Raw genomic sequence first — 13,424 nt, 5'->3', positions numbered from 1 at the left:
TCGATTAACGAGCTAGTTACGATAGCCAACTTGTGGGGGATTCAACTTCTCATTGTCGTGGAATTTTACTTGTTAGAAAAGTACTATTCAATGTCGTGTTCAATGACACTGTTGGCTAGCTTAACACCGTTAGCTAACTAGCACCACACATTGACTCAATGTTGCAGTTTAGGATTAGGAACGTACATTGAGGAGTTGACAGGGTTTGTGTAAAAGGTGCTAACTAACGGTACTGTAGTAAACATTGCATTGCGCAATGAAACTATTTTTGAGACAAACAAGCAAGAGGGAGTTGGTTGTCCTACAGAAGTGCTTGAATGATGTTTACCTTGACGTTAGAAACCTCTTTTGAGTATTTGAACTATCTGGAGCCAGTTTAAGTTGCAACAAGGCAACTTTTTTTGCACATTAATTGTTGGCAGATGTTAAATCATGACCCCCGTCCTAGCAAAATTGCTTGGTTGACCTCGGCTATGAGGTTCATGTAGCCAGATAAACCTGCACTAGCTTAGCTAGCTAGGAGTGTTCAAAGTTCGTGTCCTGGTGAGCGCGTGCAGCTGTATCGTGGCTAAACTCTGATTTATGGTTCTGGAACGGAGCTAGCTGGCATTATTTGATTCCAATCTCCACACACAACATCCAAATGGTTAGCTTAGCTGGCATTATTTGATTCCAATCTCCACACACAACATCCAAATGGTTAGCTTAGCTGGCATTATTTGATTCCAATCTCCACACACAACATCCAAATGGTTAGCTTAGCTGGCATTATTTGATTCCAATCTCCACACACAACATCCAAATGGTTAGCTAGCTGGCATTATTTGATTCCAATCTCCACACACATCCAAATGGTTAGCTAGCTATCATAGCTAGCTTTCACGTTTGAGTATGTCCGTCAACTCGAACAATTGACACTACTATCAAAATAATATTTTAGTTTGAGGCGAATTAGATAAGTTACCTATTTCCAAAAAGTGTGGCAAAAATATCAAACGGGTGAAACATTTTGCCTTCAGTGTAGTTTGGCCAGCAAGTCCTGCTGCACAGAAGAGACCACGAGAAACTGACACGTATTCCTCGCCCCCCTTAAACTCCCTCGGTAGTGGAAGCAAGCAGAAGCAGTTGTAGTATCTATAGCTACAGTGGCCCAAAGTAACCCCAAATGATTTAGCATGCACAGTCTCATTCTACATCTAAGCGATTTCTAGAGGCTAGTATTCGGCTTGCTAAATCATTTGGGGTTACTTTGGGCCTTGCATTTAATCACATTCCCGATTTTTGACAATTACTCATTTTACTTCCTCTCTTGGTGGGCCAGTCTATACCGTTTCCAGTTTGTATTCGAGGTGATACATGTTCTGTGTGTCTGTCATTTCCTGAAAAGCATTTTCAGTGCTCAGATTCAGGCCACAGTTGATCTAATCTAGTGTGATATGTATTGGCTAGCTACAGCAGATATGGCTACAAGCTATTATACAACACTCGGACAATTCAGAGCTGTTTGATTCTTCTCCCACCCACTGTAGTTACTGACTGAAAGGCCTGTTTTTTTTAGTATACAGTAATTATAGACTGCCTGCCACTGCCTACATGTCCCCCATAGACTTATGTTTCCTCTGGAGAGGGTAAACAAGTGAGTGGTCACCTTGGGAATAAGGGAAGTGTGTGGTATGAGACAGTTACAGTAAGGGATAGATTGACATTTAAAGGATGGTTGGTTACCTGGAGGAAAATGGGGGAGGGTCATGCTTTTTCAATTTCAGTCAAGTGGAGGGTTTAGTAATAAATATTTTTTTACAAAAGTGTAGTCTAGGGGAGGGTCATGTAATTGATGAAATATCAATAGTTCTTGGTGTTGTAGTATTAGTTGCTTATTAGGCTATATATTGATGTGTGCCCTATGTCACCCCTCATCTCTGATTTTCTCCAAAATGCACCATCTTGTGTGCAGACTAGCCTATAGATTATGTTCTGCTCAGTTTGAGTGTGAAGATGAGGACCGGAGGTCAACTTTGATAGCTTGCCACTACTATAATTGATTTTGTTAAAAACAATCTGTTTATTTATGTATTTGTCAGTTATTGACCTCACAATAAGACGGGTTCAAGTAACTTTCGTTGTGGTGCTAAAACTTGAAGTTGCAGCCGCGGAAATGGACAGCTCACGGTGCTGAAAGTGGGCAAATTCAACTAGGCATAATTAATTTGAACCGTCTTCATTTAATTAGACTTTACTAACAACTAGGGCTTTGTATTGTAGCCTATTTCTTCCTATTTAAGAAATAAGAGGTTTGACAGATGAAATTAGGCAATTGCTCCACCCCCATGCACCCCTTTTACATTTTTTTTTATTTCACCTTTATTTAACCAGGTAGGCTAGTTGAGAACAAGTTCTCATTTGCAACTGCGACCTGGCCAAGATAAAGCATAGCAGTGTGAACAGACAACACAGAGTTACACATGCAGTAAACAATTAAAAAGTCAATAACACAGTAGGAAAAAAAGGGGAGTCTATATACATTGTATACATTAAATAACCTACCCCCGTGTCAGTGATGGGCTGTTAAGTTAAAATCTAGAATTGAGAGGGTATGCCATAGGCCTACCCTTAATTAAAGACACTGTGGAAAAAGTACAGCCTACGCCTTGTTAGCTTCATTTTGAAGGAAATAAAACTGATCCGGTGATATAAACTGATGTATAACAATGCTTTGATCCACAATGCTTTATGCTAGAAATGAGCTGTAAAACACCTGGGAAAGACGTGATGGTGATGCATATGGGGATATCATTGTTTTGTTGCTCTGACATTTCGAGACGGAGCTACAACCTATAGCCGAGAAGAAGAAAAAATTGACTTTGTTTGGGAAGAAATCAAATTCTGTCACTATCAATTGATTAAGCTATTCACTTTCTGTAGAAGATAGACAATAGACAATAGAAGATGTTTAAACCCGGACAGCTTTCAGGGAAACACTTGTGACCTTCTCTCACTGGGTTAAGCCATGGAAGAAAAGGAGCCAGCAGTTAAAGCTGACATTTTCTCTGTTGGTTGGCCTTCTCTGTCTGGGGTGGAAAGGTAGGTCGAACTTTTGAAAGGACCATGCTCAGATTCCTACTGACGTCTCAGATTTAATTATTTGCAAGCAGGGACAGTTTAGTTGCGAACAAGACACATGGATTTGGCATTGGAGAAATATAATAACATTGATCAAATGAACACATCGGCCTATCACTCTCTGTCCTTCGTCTGTCATTTTGGTAATTTATATTGTATTCAAAAAATATTCAGCAAATATGTAGAATTCCATGAAATGTTTAAGGCATTTTTTTTCTCTGGCCTGCAAATACGATGATAGTCATGCAATGCTTTTACTAGTGAGGAGATCTTTCTTCCTTCGCTCTTGTCCACAGTGGTCTGCGAACACACAGCCTTCTGGCCTGCGCTATTAAAATTCCTGCATTGCCATGTAATACTTCAAGGACAAAGAACAGTTTCTAAAACTGCATATCTGTCCAAGAAATGAGGGTAAATGAAAGACACGTTCTCTGCTATCCACTTTGTTTTAATTATTATTTTGGGTATAAGGGAGGGTTACTTGTTTTTTCCAAGTGTTCTAGGAGGGTTTAGGTCAAATATGGGGCTCCCGAGTGGTGCAGCGGTCTAAGGCACTGCATCTTATTGGAAGAGGTGTCACAACACTCCCTGGTTCAAATCCAGGCTGTATCACATCTGGCCGTGATCAGGAGTCACATAGGGCGGCGCACAATTGGCCCAGCGTCATCCGGGTTTGGCCGGGGTAGGCCGTCATTGAAATAAGAATTTATTCTTAACTGACTTGCCTAGTTAAATAAAGGTTTAAATTAAAATAACTCCCTAAAGAGGTATTTTTAGAGGAGATGATTTGTTGTGCATCATCTGGCTGGGTCAGATTGAAGAGCATAGAGAACAGAATTCTGGGTGTTGAGGGATCTTCCCTGAAGACTTGGCTCTTTGTCACATATGGCTTATAGAGTCAGTCCCACTAGTCTTGGTGTAACCTTTGTCTCCTGTTCTTCACTCCTTTCCTTCAAGACCACAAACCTGAGCAGAACAGAGATATTAGCCTATTTCCACTTATCCAACCCTTTCAAATGTGTGTCTGGGAGGAAAGGACATGAGGAGGCAAGCCAAAACCACTGTGTGGATCGTGAACACAGCCCTTGAAATAATAATAAATAATGCAAAATCAAAGTGTTGGAGAAGAAAGTAAAAGTCCAATATGTGCCATGTAAGAAAGCTAACGTTTAAGTTCCTTGTTCAGAACACGAGAACATATATTGCCAGTGTAACAGTATAGCTTCCGTACCTCTCCTCGCTTGAACCAGGAACACAACGACAACAGCCACCCTCGAAGCAGCGTTATCCATTTTATTTATTTTCCCTTTTATTTAACTAGGAAAGTCAGTTAAGAACAAATTCTTATTTTCAATGACAGCCTAGGAACAGTGGGTTAACTGACAGATTTGTACCTTGTCAGCTCGGGGGTTTGAACTTGCAACTTTCCGGTTACTAGTCCAACACTCTAACCACTAGGCTACCCTGCCACCCCATGCAGAGCAAGGGGAACAACTACTCCAAGTCTCAGAGCGAGTGACGTTTGAAACGCTATCAGCGTGCACCTGCTAACTAGCTAGCCATCTCACAGCACATCGTTACACCAGCCTAATCTCAGGAGTTGATAGGCTGGAAGTCATAAACAGCAGCGCTGCTGGCAAAACGCACTAAAGTGCTGTTTGAATGAATGCTTATGAGCCTGCTGGTGCCTACCATTGCTGTCAGACTGCTCTATCAAATGTTATATATTTGTCTTAATTATTAAATGTTATAAAGTCTAGTTCGCAACGAGCTAGGCAGCCCAAACTCTTGCATATACCCTGACTGCGTGCAATGAACGCAAGAGAACTGACAGAATTTCACCTGGTTAATATTGCCTACTAACCTGGATTTCTTTTAGCTAAATATACAGGTTTAAAAATATAAACTGTGTATTGATTTTAAGAAAGGCATTGGTGTTTATGGTTAGTTACACGTTGGAGCAACGACAGTCCTTTTTCGCGAATGTGCACTGCATTGATTATATGCAATTCAGGACATGCTAGATAAACTTGTAATATCATCAACCATGAGTAGTTATAACTAGTGATTATGATTGATTAAGTTTAATACTAGCTAGCAACTTACCTTGGCTTCTTACTGCATTCGCGTAACAGGCAGGCTCCTCGTGAGGCAGGTGGTTAGAGCATTGGCCTAGTTAACTGTAAGGTTGCAAGATTGGATCCCCCGAGCTGACAAGGTAAAAATCTGTCGTTCTGCCCCTGCCCAAGGCAGTTAACCCACCGTTCCTAGGCCGTCATTGAAAATAAGAATGTGTTCTGAACTCACTTGCCGCCTTAAATAAAGATTAAAGTTCTAAAGAAATATATTTAAAAAATACAGATTTCCGATTGTTATGAAAACTTGAAATCGGCCCCAATTAATCGGCCGACCTCTACTCGCTACTATCGCTGCCGTTACCACCACTCACTACTATCGCTGCCGTTATTACCACTCACTGCTGACGTTATTACCATTACCACTATTACTTTACCACTACTGCTATTATTACTATTACCACTACTACTACTATTGCTATTACTACTGCTATTGCCACTACTTTTTCTATTACCACTACTGCTATTACTATTACTACTACTATTATCACTACTGCTACTACTATTACCACTATTACTACTACTATTACTACTACTACTATTTTCCCTACTGCTATTATTAATACTGCTATTACTCACTACTGCTATTACTGCTATTATTACTATTCCCACTACTGCTATTACTACTGCTATTACTATTATCACTATTACAACTGCTACAACTAGACTATATACAGTCATTCTCTTTCACCACAACTGTTTTTCCTCCACCTCCATGGAATACTGTTGAGTTCTGAGAGAATTTGTGAAAATTATAAGCACTACCAAAACCTCTACTTCCATATCAGCCCATTTAACAGTCTTCGATTAGCTTATCTACATTCTAATAATTGTTGTGTGTGGTCTTACCTACCACTGCTATAATGCAAATAACCCTGGTCTTTTCCCTAATAGCCTAATACTAATATTTACTGTGATGTTCCTCTCTTCCAGGTCTTGTCAGGATGTGCAATAATCGTGAGGGGCCAGCCACGGGGAGGCCCGCCCCCGGAGCGTCAGATCAATCTGAGCAACATCCGTACCGGAGCGCTAGCTCGCCGAGCCCCCCAGAGCCAGCCCGACCAAAAGGACACCCCTGACGAGGTGAGTTGAAGCACTTCAACCAATCGCTGACAGTGGGCTGGTCCATTCATGAAGAAGAGTGAGGGGGGTAGACGTTGTATTGAGATTCATAAGGGAAAAATGAATTTCAGGTGGCTGCATGGAGATGATTCTTTCACTTTCGAGAGCAGCATAATTAGGGTGGAGTGTTGTCTATGAAAACATGTTGGGTGTCCTTCGATCAGGTTCCACCTGCAGTGACAGTTATGTAACCGCTGATCTATGATACTTGTTGTCTAGTAAAGCATATACAGTGCATTCAGAAAGTATTCAGACCCCCTCCCCTTTTCCACATTTTGTTACATTTTGTTCTAAAATGGATTAAATAAAAATAAATCCTCATCAATCTACACACAATACCCCATAATTACAAATAAAAAAAAAGCGTATCAAACTGAAATGCCTTATTACGTAAGAGTTCAGACCCTTTCCTCTGAGTCTCGAAATTAAACTCCGGTGCATCCTGTTTAAATTGATCCTCCTTGATGTTTCTACAACTTGGTTGGAGTCCACCTGTGGTAAATTAAATTAATTGGACATGATTTGGAAAGGCACACACCTGTCTATATAAGGTCCCACAGTTGACAGTGCATGTAAGAGCAAAAACCAATCAATGAGGTCGAAGGAATTGTCCGTAGACCTCCGAGACTGGATTGTGTTGAGGCACAGATCTGGGGAAGGGTTTCAAAAAATGTCTGCAACATTGAAGGGGACCAAGAACACAGTGGACTCCATTATTCTTAAATGGAAGAAGTTTGGAACCAGCAATATTTTTACTAGCGCTGTCTGTCAGGCCAAATGAGCAATCGTGGGAGAAGGACCTTGGTCAGAGTTTTCAGCAGCAGGGACTGGGAGACCAGTAAGGATCAAGGGAAAGATGAACGGAGCTAAGTACAGAGATATCCTTGATGAAAACATGCTCCAGAGCACTCAGGACCTCCGACTGGGGCAATGGTTCACCTTTCCAACAAGTCAACAACCCTAAGCACACAGCCAAGGTGACTCAGGAGTCTCTGAATGTCCTGTGCAGCGACGCTCCCCATCCAACCTGGCAGACCTTGAAAGGATCTGCAGAGAAAAATGGGAGAAACTCCCCAAATACAGGCGTGCCAAGCTTGTAGCGTCATTCCCAAGTAGACTCGAGGCTGTAATCGCTACCAAAGGTGCTTCAACAAAGTACTGAGTAAAGGGTCTGAATACTTATGTAAATGTCATAATTCCGTTTATTTTTAATAAATAAATAATCTTTCTGCTTTGTCATTACGGGGTATTGTGTGTAGATTGAGGGGGGGGAAACAATTTAATATATTTTGTAATATAACAATGTGGAAAAAGTCAAGGGGTCTGAATACTTTCCGAATGCACTCTGTGTCCCATCTGCCTTCCTTTTATAAGGGAAAATAAGAAATGGTTGTTTTTGGTCAGGGTCATAGAGCATGATAGAGGCTGCTTGTGGACGAAAGGCTGTGTTAGCATGGGAAGCGACATTTGAGGCCTTCCACCATTTTAATGTAGTCAACTGGGTGGTACATCCAACTTCATTGGCTGATCCCTCCTGGTGACTATGTTGGAGTCATGTCCAACTGGGTCATCAGGAGGGATCAACCAATTGTGTAAAAGTGAAATTGACTACATCAAAATGGAGATTGCGCTACCCTTGCGGTCACAGATGCAATAATGGCAAAGATGATTCATATCTCTATGGTCTTGGTCTGTAAATGAATTGTGGGTGATTGATTATTTGGTGCCCGTAGTGGTATAACATTGACCCGTTGATCATGGCTATCGGTCTTCTTTCCCTTGCAGCCCTATGCCTTCCAGGCCAGAGAGTTCCTGCGCAAGATGCTGATTGGGAAGGAGGTATGCTTCACAGTGGAGGTCAAGACTGCTCTGGGCAGAGAATACGGCATGGTGTACCTGGGCAGAGGTGAGAAGACCAGCAGACATTTTCACAGGCCTAGCCACAAATAGAGGCCAGAGTTACTACTAGTCGGGGGAAAACCTCACTACATCACTGGTGCACTATTTGTCTATATCCCACAGGGATATTTTTCCATTCAGGGATAGGATTTCAATTCCCTCCTTGAATTGACTGCATTTGCGTTGATTGAGTGAATGGACTCTTTTTCATGCGTGAACCCTCATACAACCCACTTTGTCCTTTACTAAAACTCTCTATTTATTTAGTGTTAAAACCTCTGTCTCTCTCTCTAGACACCACCGGTGAGAACATTGCTGAATCTCTGGTGAACGAGGGCCTCGCCACCGTCCGCAGGGAAGGAATCCGGGGCAACAAGTAAGACTCAGCAGTGCTGTGATATCACAAGCAACAGGGTGCATCAGTCTTTTAACAGGGTGTTGATTGACTTAAAGGCTTTAATCAGCCCCATGGAGATTTGAAGTGGTGGTAACCAAGGGAAACACAACACAGTCAATTTGTCACAGTAGAATTTGCCGTTGTTACATGCTTATGATGATGGTGTAGACATCTTTGATTCTTTCCCTATTGTGACATCGGCACACTCTCTACTTGCCGTGATGCCACAATTGTGACTTGCACTATGACAGAGATGAGAAAATAGTGTGACTATCACTGCGCTACCTGTTGTCACAATGGGCTGCATGTATTATTGATTACACAATGCCACTGCACATAGAATCCCCCCCCCACTTGAGGGTTTCAGTTCAGGTGTGAGTCCAGGTGGTGGCAGTGTTGCCCTGCAGTAACATTGAGGCTTTCCCACTGATCGGCAGTCTCAAAAGCCTCTGTCATACATAACATAAAGCTCTCCGGTCTAATAACTGTCCCAAAACACCCTTTCACCTCTGAGTGATTGATCGCCCCCTAGTGGGCTTGACTGGGCGCTACAAGAGTTCAGTGCTGTGAAACCGTGTTTTCACTGTGGGTACCAGATGAATGAATAAATAGTCTGCCTGCATAGTTTGGACCTAATGACTCGTTTCAAGCATTCCACGCAATGGCTTTGAACAGGCTTTAATGTAAACGCCTCTCCGCAGGCTGTCGTTTGGCCCAAATGGGGTGGCTATTATGGTGGGAGGGCTGGGAGAGGAGCAGACCCTTATTCATTAGCCTGGCGATTGCTCTTGACGATCACCCCAATCGGAGGGCGATGATGATGATTTGAAAAGGAGCGGGCGAGCACATGTTCCGAACCTGGCTGTCCGTGGCGCCCAAACTATGCCAGGCGCCAATTAACAGAAGGCCCGGGCCGCATGCCAACCATCCTCTCCTTGCTGCTACGGCAAGCTGCTGGGGCACACTCACACACAATTCCACTACACAGATCTCCTCTTCAAACACTTTCTGTGTCTTCCAAGGGAACCCGACCATGGGGCCACCACCACTGCCTGAGGATTTTGGCAGGCTCCTCCTGGCCAATGAGAAAGTAGGTTGTCTCTCAGTAATTTAACAAAACAGCCACAGCCAGAAAGGGGGAAGGGGGGCGTTGTGGTTTATGTAACCACACCGACCGGCGGTGAGGGAATCCAAATTAGCATTGGGACCACTGCTTCACAACTATTGATCCTTTAAACTGCGATCCCCAGTGGAGTGACTAAACTCTTCTGAACCACGTTCTTCAATGTCCAGTGCTTCTGTTTCTGTCTGCTGTATTTGTCAGATTTTCGGTGCCAGATACACTTGATTTGACATGATCTCATCACACAGTACCAGGTAGGCCACCTCCTGTGTCTTCATTGATCTCTGATCGTCAGCCTAGTCGCATTCTCGCAGTATCTCACTGTGTCCGTTCAGTATCTGGGCTTGCCTCAAGATGCATCCCAAATGGCACCCTATTCCCTACATAGTGCACTACTTTTATCCAGAACCCTATGGGCCCTGGTCTAAATAAGTGCACTACACCATAGGGAATTGGCACAGCCTCAATCTGTGGTTTGTGCTGTTAGTCCTAAGTAGCTTAAGTGCAATTGACTTTCTGTAGGCTTTTTAGTCTGGCCCAGAAAGTTAATGTTCTCTATTCTTGCTTCGGTAAGCAAGAAACAGTTTTATTTCAGTTGGGATTTGTGTCTAGAACAGTCGAAGGAATGGGGGGAGACGTACTGGTGGTGTTGGGCGCCAGTCCAATGCTCCAATTAGGAGCTGTTTCAGAACACTCAGACTCTCTCTTTGTGTGTGAGATGTGTTTTAATTGAGTACCACTTTGTGCCGCTTTCTTTCTAAACCTAGCACCCACTCTCCCTTTCAGACAGCATCAATGTAAAAAGGCTCAATTTACACAGTGCACATTTCAACAAAGAACCCAGTCCCACTATCTCACTCTCCATTTCTCATATCAGTCATGGGCAAGCCTCACTTTTCCACTCCATAAAAAACTTGTTAAAAGTCTTCACACGACGAAGGAAAACAATTAAGAAAAGGGGGGAAAAATGCGGAAAAAGCTGATGGTCTTTCAAGATAACGGTCGCCATTTTTGTTTTGAACCAGCGTGTAATTAATTGAGACATATCACCCGCCTTGCCTGCTTGAGGGAGTTGTTGAGTGCCATGTTGTTTTCAAAGAGCCCTCTGATCTTTGCTAGAGGCCCAGTCTGACTATCGACAGGCTGAACCTGAAAGCTCATGCAGATGGAAGTGAAACTGGGGAGTTGTGTACTTGGCCATCTACCAGGTGTCTGAAACTCATGTTTGTGTTTAGGCAAATGGAGGAAGTTGTGGTGCCTAAAGTTTCCCCTTGAATCTCCCTTATGTTTTTGGTTGATCAACCATTGCGTATCCCCCAAGTATTACGTGGCCACTGGCCCTCGTGTCACAGCTAAATGCTAATTTTGTGGCTCTAGAAACACTGTTTTTATTGAATTGGTGTGGCTCATGGAAGCAGAACCATTGCTCTTTTTGACCCTAATTTATCTGAAAGGATTTAAAAAGCACAACATAGCAGTGTGTTGTATGTCCACCTAGCCAGTCTCATCAGTTTAGCCTGAGGGGCGGTAGTAGAACTGCCAGTTCAGCTAGAACTGCTATCTAGTGGCCATGCAGTTCCAGGACTAACACACCCTGAGAGGCAGGCAGTTACCCCCTAAGGCCAAGCTGATGATGCAGAGAAGTGGACTAGTAACGAGAGGTTAGCATCAGTAGAGGTGTCACCTACTGATGCCCTAACAAGGCACTGTGCTTGGACTGGGCGCTGTGTCAGTAAAAATAACAATTTCAATTGTCTCTAAGATCTGTTCCACCTACTTTACTATAGTTTGAAATGTCAGCCTGTGTGTTCTATACTAACCACTTCTTGTCTTGGTGTGTGTAGTCCAGATCAGGCTAGACTGTGTGACCTGGAGGACCAGGCCAAGGCCTCCAAGAAGGGCATGTGGACGGAGGGCGGTGGCACCAACACTGTACGCGACCTCAAGTACATAATCGAGAACCCCCGCAACTTCGTTGACTCCATGCACCAGAAACCAGTCAATGGTAGGGCTAACACAGACTCATACATCATCATTCCTTTTTAGAAGCCCCTGTACACACAACACACAGCTGCATAATGCACCGTTTTGGCTCGAGTTTACCCCCTCCGATGCCTCCATATCTATATCTGACCTGTAATGGCTCCCTAGATGGCACCTCGTGGGCTCATTATGTGACTTTCACCCCCTCTAATGCGTTTTTCTCCATTCTGTCCGCGCCACCGCAGCTAACAGCCACTCCCTTTAATTGAGTGGAGAAATGGTGTGGAAGGTTTTTTTACCATTCAGCGAGACCGCCCCTGCTGTTTTTAAATGGGCAGTAGCAATCCAGCCGAATCGCTTTTAATGTTCCCTTCATTGTGTTCTGGGGGCCCGGAATCAGAATACTAATTTCCCCGGTCTGGATTATGGCGGATCACCTCATCAGACTGCGCTCGTTCAGCCCCCAAACACCCAAAACACGATTTACAGATCAAATTTAGCTGGCTTTCACACCAAAAGTGATTTTTGGGGGTCAGGGCGACAACAGAAGAAGAGTGACAGAAGACATTCTGTAACCCACCAGAGCAGGATGTAATCAACATGTACTGTTAACACCCTCCATAGAGTAGAGGAATGAGGTGAAGGTCATCCTGTTGATGGATACATTTGACCACTGACTTTTAAGGCATAATACAGTATAGAACTGAGAGATCCTATTAGTGTCCTGATTCTATGAATCTACTGTAGCACTGGCTCTGTGTAGAACTGAGTCTGCTTTCCTCTAAAGATGGTAGAACCTATAAAACTGAATGATGAGGTCATAGTAAAATGTTTCCCCTTGTGTAAACAGATGGTTTCATCGTATTAAAAGTTTAAATTGAATGTACGAATACTTTATTTCTGACCCTCGTCTCTCCTCCTCAGCCGTCATTGAGCACGTGCGCGACGGTAGTGTGGTCCGTGCCCTGCTCCTGCCCGACTACTACCTGGTCACGGTCATGCTCTCTGGGGTCAAGGTCAGTCTCTTTGATCGTACTATGACCATAGGATATGTGCTTGTGTGTGTCGTCAACGTTTATAGACTATAGCATATATTCCTTCTGATTTGATTAGCGAATATCCAGTAGTGTAAAATACTTGAAAGTACTACTTAAGTAGTTTTTTAGGGTATCTGTACTTTACATTACTATTTATATTTTTGACAACTTTTACTTCACTACATTCCTAAAAACAATTATGTACTTTTTATGCCATATTTTTCCCTGACACAAGTATATTTGAAACTAAATACTTTTAGACTTTTACTCTAGTATTTTACTGGGTGACTTGAGTCATTTTCTATTAAGGTATCTTTACTTTTACTCAAGTTTGACAATTGGGTACTTTTTCCACCACTGGAAATATCCCTGTATGTTTCTGCAGGGGTTAACTAATCATACTACATCTATCACTTCCTGACTCATAAGGTATGTGAGATGGATGTGATGTTGGGGATTTTCCTTTGTTACTTCCCTATTTGTCCATCCATCTTTTTCTATGACTCAGAGTCTTTACCAACGGCCCACTGCAGATAACCAGTCTTTCCCTTCTCACACCTAAGATGTTACAGCTGTTTGAAGCTGTTCTCCTCTGTCTGCTTGGTGTT

The 13,424-nt window shown here is 43.0% G+C and overlaps 1 protein-coding gene across 1 annotated transcript in view; it reads left to right on the top strand.

Annotated features, from left to right (window-relative positions):
- Nucleotides 1–13,424, top strand: part of LOC112239099 (staphylococcal nuclease domain-containing protein 1) — a 115,898-nt gene that overhangs the window by 308 nt on the left and 102,166 nt on the right. The window contains exons 2-6 of the mRNA XM_042316983.1: nucleotides 6,189–6,338; nucleotides 8,163–8,283; nucleotides 8,571–8,652; nucleotides 11,641–11,801; nucleotides 12,704–12,795. Coding sequence (XP_042172917.1) covers nucleotides 6,189–6,338; nucleotides 8,163–8,283; nucleotides 8,571–8,652; nucleotides 11,641–11,801; nucleotides 12,704–12,795 — 606 coding nt within the window. The remainder of the gene's footprint in view (nucleotides 1–6,188; nucleotides 6,339–8,162; nucleotides 8,284–8,570; nucleotides 8,653–11,640; nucleotides 11,802–12,703; nucleotides 12,796–13,424) is intronic.

Source organism: Oncorhynchus tshawytscha, unplaced genomic scaffold (assembly GCF_018296145.1).
Source record: "Oncorhynchus tshawytscha isolate Ot180627B unplaced genomic scaffold, Otsh_v2.0 Un_contig_1775_pilon_pilon, whole genome shotgun sequence".
NCBI classification, from domain to species: domain Eukaryota; kingdom Metazoa; phylum Chordata; class Actinopteri; order Salmoniformes; family Salmonidae; genus Oncorhynchus; species Oncorhynchus tshawytscha.
This window is presented reverse-complemented; position numbering and strand designations above follow the sequence as displayed.